Raw genomic sequence first — 8,800 nt, 5'->3', positions numbered from 1 at the left:
ATAACCAGATAAAATAATTTGTTTGCATAAATTAGTTTTTATAAAAAATGATCATTTAAACACGTACAAGCTCAACAACAATCACAAAATACAGTGGTTCCCAAACCTAGTTATCTAAAAAAAAAAAAAAAAAAGTTTGGTTGTAGTATTTAAGAATGAATACACAAAAAAACCAAAATTCTGTAGCTAATATTTCACTTTTTTATCAAACACTGCTTCTGGTATTTTTTTTTTTTTTTTTATCAACAAAGGTATTCATATACCCTCTTAATGTAATATATAAATACCTTTGAATGATATTTTGTCGTGCAACATTCATTTCTAATCACTCTAATCATCTAGAGATTACCATATTTTGTGTAAATGTCTTTCCACACGTGGATGGCACTCGTGGGCATTGCTTACCCTCTTTCTTCCCTTAAGGTCTCAAGTTTGTCTTTCCACTTTTTCTTTGCTAGAAAGACCTTAGTGGATTTAGAAACATGATTTAGGGGTTTAGTCATTTGTTTAAAAATGTGAACCATCTGCCAAGGAGTCAGTCCTTGAAATGCTGCTACGTAAAATGACCTGCTATAGTTCCAAGTCCATCTCTTTGGTCTTGTCACTAAGCCAAAGCCATTACACTCCCATCACTATACTTCATTATGGGCACAAGGTGTCCTGAAGCCATTGCCTCACCTTACATATTTCATACACATATCCATCTGACTGAAAAGGCACAGTACCTCTTTCCAGAGTAACTAGCTTGATAAGGGGTTATTTAGCTAACTGTAGTTGGATTTTACCATAAAATAATCTACAGCCTCTAGAATGAGATAGATGTCCAAAATAAAACCCATAATATAGAAGAATTACTGTTTGAACAATATCAAAACTCATGAAGCAAACAAACAAAAACACAAATTATTTGCTTATTAGATTGAATGCCCTGTCTGTTCAGAAGTGGGTCACTGATTTAAAAATATTGTAATGTTTTTTTTTTTTTTCTTTTCTCTGTTATATAAATGTTGTGATTCTGCAATGATAACTGCTGTACAAATAGCAAACAATTTCTACAACACATGTGAGCTTAAGTTATGTGTCACAATGGGATTCCTGATCTTCATGCTCGCTTTCCTTGCCTTCACTGTATTGGTCTCCTGCATTTGCAAATTCTATTTCTCGTTCCCTGCCATATTTTTCAACACTTTCACTTTCATCTACATCTTCATAATCATCTTGATACTCTTCTTGGTCTGCAGTAGATTCCGCTTGCTCAACTGGATCCACTTTTAGACTGAGTAAAAAAATAAAAATACAGAACACATTAATAGCAAATGCATTTTGTAAAATAATACAGCACATTTTCTGCATATTCTTAAAACGCAGCAACAAGTTTTTGTTTTTTTTAAATACACTGTTTTACTTTAGTGTGTCCTATTATTATTTTACCCCTGATTTTCTCATAATTTGGAATTCCCAATTGCTTTTCCCCTCACGGCTCAGGAGACCCGAACGTTCAGTGGGTATCCTCTGATTCCATGACTAAGCCAGCGGATGTCAGTGAGCTACCAACCTCTGGAGGACAAAGGCCGGCCCTGCAGGTGTCCGCCTTTGAGCTTACTGAGCACCTGGCCTAAACTCAGCAAATGTTTTGACAAGTTTTTTTTTTTTTTTTTTCTTTTGCAGAATATTATTTAAGCAGCTTTCTATGCTGTTAAACAACCTGTCCAATAAAACTTTAGTAACTTGCTTGTTATCTGAGTTGCAAAGTTTTAAGAAAGTGGCTAAAATGTAATACTTTAAAAACATTTAAAACAGGGATTATTACAATATATGCATTCTTTAGTGGAAACAAAGCAGCATCTTAAAGCTCTACCAAATATTTCTATTTATAAAGAATAAAAACCCACATTAAGATATATAAATATGTCCCTAACTGTTTCAGCTGCACGCTCACTGGAATTATAAAGGCATTAAAAGTGAGGGGCTTCGGAAGCTGTCAACCAGTAAGACCACTGTGGCAGGATTAGTTTATCCATATTTTAATGCACCATACATTAAAACAGCAATCTTGATTAAGATTTACTGAGCGCACATAATGCTGAAAGAGGAATTTAAACATCAAGGAGTAAAATCTAAAGGAGGAACACATTGGTGGTTTGGTGTACATTAAAAGACTCTTATTGACACAGTGATGTAATATGTTCCCTTGTAAGTGGGTTTCTTATTAGGTTGAAGGTACCTTTCTTGATCCTCATTCGTTAAGTACATTCTGTTGACAGACTCACTCAAAAGCTTCTGAGGTGTCGGAACTTTAATGTCAATAAAATCTTCACTTAATCCATACTCTTTCAGTGTGTCAGCAAAATGTTTCCATGCTGCCTTTTTGGCATTTTGCTGTGAAGAGAAAAGTAAACAGTTAATCTGAGCCTTTAATGCAGATGTCAAATGGAATAACATAGAATAGGCCTGATTTATCAATATCTTTGTCCAAAATGCATTGTGCACTTTTTTTACTTCTTTTTTCTGCATTTTAGTCCAGTGAATTATGGAATAAATACCATCTGAATGTATCAGTATTTTAATTTTAGTGTGTAAATTTAAAATAAAAGGAGTCATTTCTAGGTTTCGAAGACATGTAAAATAAATTACTGTAAATTAAAAAGCATCAGTAAATGTAAAACTAGAAATGTAATATACAGATATGCATACAGACAAGAGGGTGTCGAGATTATGACATATTGAATAACTGGTGCTAAAGAAGTGATTCTCTCTCTCTCCCTCTCAGGGACAGACAAGTTTTTTTTTAAATAAAAAATCCAAGTGTGACATTTAAAGTTTAAACAACTGACCCAAAATAAGTATCTTATTTTAATTTGATAAAATACAATTGATAATCATTAACAAGTTGCAGTTCATTACAACACATTTTACAGATGGGGTAGAAAAACTAATTAGTAATTGGCAACTTTGTAAATAAATGTTATAATATGTCAATGGCTTGGTTTATAATAATATGTCAAGTACTTGAACCGTCTTAATTTAGACTTATATATTTGGGCCAGGGTCTGCTAGGGTTCGTTGGCCTGGGCACACTTTGAAACAGTTCTCTTAAGCATCTCTCTGTTTCTGTTTTTCCTTCTTTTTTTCTTCTTCCTCTTCCTTTTCTTTTGCTCGAGTGACTTCTTGATTGGAAACACAAGCCTGCCTCTGAGAGGATCTACTGATGCAGGGGACTTTGGGGGAACACCAGAGGAAGGGCTGGATGGAGCAGGGGGAAGGGGGGGTTTCTGGGGCCCAGGACAGTATGGGAGAGGGAGCTAACTATTTTCTTTACAAAACTGTTATATAAAACAACCTGAACCTTTATGTTTGACATATATCAACAATGCATCAAATCAAAAATATACATTTGCCTTTACAGTACATATAGAGGTCATCCAAAACATAAACACCCCAGAATGTAGCCAAACAGCCATGCTTTACAAGGACCCCCTGGCAAGTGAAGTATTATGGTAAGCAAATTATAATCTGCAGGTGCCACGCTGTTAGTGGTACACAGTTAATGTTCAAAAACTCTGAGCTAGTGGAACTCAAGTTACAAGCCTTTATCTAGAAGACAAAGTATATTAGATCACTAAATAAAGACTATAGTTAAATATAATTTAAATATAATTAAATGTTAAAGTGTCAATGTTTTGGACCTGTCTGATATACTAAACCTTTGCATGTCTTAATTTGGATCATTCCTTTAACAATTCCGTTCCTGTGACTTTCGTGTACCATATATTGAATTAACTAAACTAGATTTATCTAGTACAAGATATGTTGTATTTTTTATTTTCTTATTTGAATTTGTTCCCATTTACTACTGACTTTATTGCATCTTATATCTGCTCTTATCTGTGATATGATATTTTGTAACTGTAAGTCGCCCTGGAAAAGGGTGTGTAATAAGAAATAAATAACAATACACATAATAATTACCTTACAACTTCTTGTCGTCTTTTAACCGATTCAACGATTTTAGTAGGACACAATTCCTGACTTCCAGACAGAGAAGACCTGGTACTCAAACATCTAGATTTTGACTTGCTGTCAGGTGAAGTAAGTAAGCTCTCCATAAGCCTGCTTTCATCTGATTTTATGTCTGCCAGGATTTTGTTCCTGTGAGTCGGGATCTGTACAGTTCGGTGGGCGAAGGGTTCACAAATCGTCATCGGTTTGGTATCCCTCTTTTTCAATAGTCGCTTGTGAAACCTTCTATACTTTGCCTCAAAGTCGGGAATTTCAGTGTTGATCCTTGGATGTGAATCTGTCTCTTTGTCATTGACTGTTGAATGTTCTTTCCTTTTTCCAGAGGCACTGCAGGTCAGCATGCTTCTAGGCAAGGAGGAACTGTACAGTAGTTCTTGTGACCTCATCTGCATCTTAATCTTGCAATAAAGTTCTTCTTCCTTGAGTCGATCACGGATTGTCGGGTCGTTAAGGTATTTAGGCACAGGTTTTGCTTTAAAGGTGGTCTTTTTCCTTTTTGGTGCAAGATCCTTGACGTGAGCTTTTTTTCTTTCTTTCCTTTTTTCCTCCCTCTCGATGAAGCTGAAAGGTTTCTGAGAAGCCAACACAAGCACCTTGGTCCTCTCTTTCACAGACTGCCTCCTCTCCTCATTCCTTTCAACAGTTTCCTCATAAAGTGGGAGGTATACATGGGCAGGCACTGGGTTGGCTCTAAACTTCTGAGATTCCATCAGCTCCTCCAGCTGCTTCTTCAGCAGGCAGGTCTCCATTTCTATATCCGATCTGGACTTGAAGTTTTTCTTTTTTTTCTCTGCTTCTCGAACAGTCATGTGGAAGGGCTCAGGTACTGTGATCTTTGGGCTCCAGTCTTTTACTTTTCTTTTAGTCTTCTGGATTCTTGGTGAACGTAGCAACTGACATGTCTCACTGGAGTTATAGTCCCCTATGGAAAACCCATCCCACATACTTTTTATGTGTTCCCTTGGAGACAAAACAATTCCTGTTACCTGATTCTCTGTCTCATTATCTACCACAAATTCATCTGATGCATCTGACAAATTAGAGCAAGCATTATAGTTTGCTGAAAAGGCCGTTGGTGTGTTTGGAGTCTTCTTCCATTGGGATCTAATAAATACAAAAAATGTATTTATATAAAATAGTCTACTATTTTGGACCAAAAATATGCAACCTGAAAAGTAACAGTAACAAGCCCTTTTCTTTAACCACTGGAGGCTTTGTGGTCCAGTGGTTAAAGAAAAGGGGTTTGATACCAGGTTGTTCCTGGTTCAAATCCTGGCTCAGCCACTGATTCACTGTATGTCACTTAACCTCCTTGTGCTCTGTCCTTCAGGTGAGATGTCTATTGTAAGTAATCCTGCAGCAGCAGTTGTTGGTGCATAGTTCACCCCCTAGTAAGTCACTCTGGATAAAAGTCTCTGCTAAATGACTAATTTATAACAATGGGGCACAGCTATCCAGGGTGTCTGTTTCAGTTGACCCAATCAGGAGACTGTATTATTAACTGCAATAACTTTATTGAAATCTGATGTCACAGCCAAATACTCTGCCAACAAGTGTAGACTTTTAAATGTATTACTTTTACTTGCGTTTTGCTGTGATGATTTATGAATATCAATAAACATTCTTTTTTTAATGGTTACCCTGATTTATGGGTAATTTACTGATTTAAATCGGACCGTCATTTTTTCATTAATCTTTGCAGGGAGCTCACAACATTTGCAACTTGTAAAAATGTTATGCTCACCATACTAGTTTTTGAACACCAGTATTTGAAGCCATTTGATGTTTTTTCTGCATTTCTGCAGTAATGCTAATTATCCTGCAAGTGGCATTCAAATCTAATATGGTGTCTCATTTCAAAAATGGCGAGACGGTATAACCAGACACACTCTGTCAATGACAGGCCACGAACTGGGAGACCAAGAGTCACAACATCTGCCCAAGATCGACAGATCATTTTGCAGCATCTTCGTGATGTCAATTGTTAATAAGCACAATAAAAAGTCACTGCACCTGTTCTAAAACAGAGTTTGTCATTTTTCAATCACATCTAGTGAATTTTATCCAAATATAAGTGATAAGTTTATTTTGATGCTCAATATATTTAAAAAAAAAACAAACAAAAAAAAAAAACACACCACTGACTTGTCAACATTGTCAAAGGGGCCAATGCCCACGATATCTGGATGAAAATGTAAATATATAAATAACAACAGAACTGTCTGATGTACCTGCAGTGTAATTCTGTCTTCTCAGGAACCACTACTCCTTTTAGTTTCAGCTTATTTTGATACATCCTTTCAAGCTGGGCCATTGTGTCCAGGTGAGCATTCTTCAGCTCCTCTAGCTTCCTGTAATACTCTTCATTAGTGAAGTCTAGCTGAGTACCAGGTACTCTGCAGTCCTTTAACAAAAAGGAGCTCTCATTTTCTTCAGTGTAAGAATCACATTCCGATTCATTCTGGAAGTAATGATAGAGAATGTATTTTATTATTGTAATCAGATTTCTTTATACAGCAATACTAAAACGGCTATTACACTGAAGCATTAGTAAATTGCTCAGCAGTCTTTGTAAAGGTATAAAATGGAATAGAGCTATTTTAATTGAGCTAAAATACACTTTAAAAGATATTCCTTTCAAAACTTTTTTTTTTTTTTTATGTAGTAGTAATGTACATTTCTCCCAATTTAGAAAATCCAATTATTATTTAAGATCGGCTCACTGCTACCAACGCATGACAACGCAGGACAACGCAGCTCCGGGCAGTTTACAGGCAAGCCCGCAGGCGCCCGGCCAGACTACAGGGGTCGCTGGTGCGCGGTGAACCGAGGACACCATGGCCATATGAAGGCAAAAGAAACTGGAAGGATTTTTTTTCCTTTCGATCATCTTAATAACATTGCAGATCTCATTAGCAATGTTTATAATAACTGATCAGACACCATATGGTGGACAGGGTGGTTAGAAAGAAATATTGTCAATGTTTACGTATACCAAAATTAGAAATATAGGCCTCCATTATAGATAACAAAAGGATGTTTGTGGTATAATCAATATGTACAACCTTGGAATGCAAACATTTAATGGCATCACAAGGCTATTTTCTTTAGATGTTGTGTATTACACTACAGAATGGTATGGAAATCCTCTAAAACATAAGAGGCAACTGTGGTAAACCTGCATTTCTAAGGCTGAGAAGCGAGATGGCGCAGAGTAAAAAAATAGCTACATCTGAACTGATGTAGCACCCTAAGATGTGAACTTTCATCAATTATATTCTTTCCCTAGAACGGCAGAAATGAAGCCATCTGAAACGCTGTTCGTCCTATTGACTTTATCCCAGTGTAACAGTATTGTATTTATAATACGTAACGTTTAGCTGCAATTCAACGCAGAAGAGATTAAGGATGGTGCTCATACTATCTTTAATCCAGGTAAAAGAGATCAAAATCTTCTTTGCATGGACAACATTGTTGCAAAAGCTTGAGTGACAGGTTTCGGATTTGACAGAGTATCAAATACATTCCTGGAGGAGGGGTTCTCTATTGTCTGCTGTACAGTTATACAATGCTAGAGCTGTGAAATGTAACTCCCAAGAGACTTTTGATTTGTTTTACCTCATCCTCGTAGTATCGGTTATCTCTCCGGTCTTCCTGTGAATTTGTCTTGCTTTGCCGAAACGACCTGGTCGCTTTTTCCCCCCTCATACTGGGCAGCTGGACTTTTTGTATATGGGTTGACCAAGACGTTGGCCCAGTGTGAAGTCTCCATTATTTTTGATTTTCTGCTAGCTTTCTTACAAAGTTTGTTGCTGTTACTCCTTCCTCTCTCATTGTTGTGGAGAGACCGGCGCTGCTGCCTTGGTTACAAGAGTCACGTTCGTGTTACGGGACAGGATTAGGGACAAACCTCATTAATCTGGTTGCTAGTACCGAGTTCTCCAAAATGCAGTAAATGTTTTCTCTTATAGTGTAATGTCACCAGACGTTTGGAAAAAAAATGAAAAGCAGCAACACAAACTGAATCAGTTTTCGCTCATATTCCCAAACGTATTATAGTATTTCAGAATTCTGAACAATATTTAGCAGTTTAAAACTAGTGTCAATTTGTTTACATGAGATTAGTATATATATATTTTTTCTAATTTGTTTTTGAAAACACGAAACACCTACAAATCTACAACTTGATGTATTTAATAATGTGGGCCAAATAATATTTATATAAATTAAGCCATTCAAGTGTTTTAGGTTATATTTTATCCATTTGCACTAAAGTACAGCCTTATCAATATCACACTTCTCTAATCTGAACCGCTCCCTGCTAACCTGTTTTGCGTTTAATGATCATCTTCCCACCCAATAGAGAAATGCACAAACCAGCTCTTCACCTCTCATTTTACAGTACAACGTTTTACATTATGCAAATGTACCATGGTTGTACTTGGAGCAATTGATTATGTTGGTTCTAAACTGGGAATATTACACTGCCAATTTGACAGTAATAATCCGATAATCTAAACAATATAATTCCGGTTTACAAACTACTCTTGGTCCCGTTCACACAGTGCAAGTCTCTATTCTTAATTTAGGGTCATACTGATTTTCAATTGTCATGATTATCAACCCGATTTTTTGGAATGCCATCTTAATGCAGTGCAACACACAAATAAAAAAACTATTAATTTTAGTGCTCTCCATCCAGCTCTGGAGTATACATGGAGCATCTTTAAACATTATTTTTAGAACACTCGTTCACAACTGAGATACAACACATCCTAGC

General features: G+C 36.3%; 1 protein-coding gene across 1 annotated transcript; it reads right to left on the bottom strand.

The window, feature by feature from the left end:
• Positions 1 to 222: 222 nt before the first annotated feature.
• On the bottom strand, positions 223 to 7,852 carry LOC121316428 (protein FAM161A-like). The gene is made up of 5 exons (XM_041251499.1): positions 7,639 to 7,852; positions 6,252 to 6,481; positions 3,975 to 5,124; positions 2,225 to 2,379; positions 223 to 1,276 (listed from the first exon to the last, which is right to left on the bottom strand). The coding sequence occupies exons 1-5, from the start codon at positions 7,726 to 7,728 to the stop codon at positions 1,075 to 1,077; spliced, it is 1,827 nt and encodes a 608-aa protein (XP_041107433.1). The 5' UTR covers positions 7,729 to 7,852; the 3' UTR covers positions 223 to 1,074.
• Between the last annotated feature and the right edge of the window lie 948 nt (positions 7,853 to 8,800).

The sequence above is a fragment of the Polyodon spathula genome, chromosome 5 (assembly GCF_017654505.1).
Source record: "Polyodon spathula isolate WHYD16114869_AA chromosome 5, ASM1765450v1, whole genome shotgun sequence".
NCBI lineage: Eukaryota > Metazoa > Chordata > Actinopteri > Acipenseriformes > Polyodontidae > Polyodon > Polyodon spathula.
This window is presented reverse-complemented; position numbering and strand designations above follow the sequence as displayed.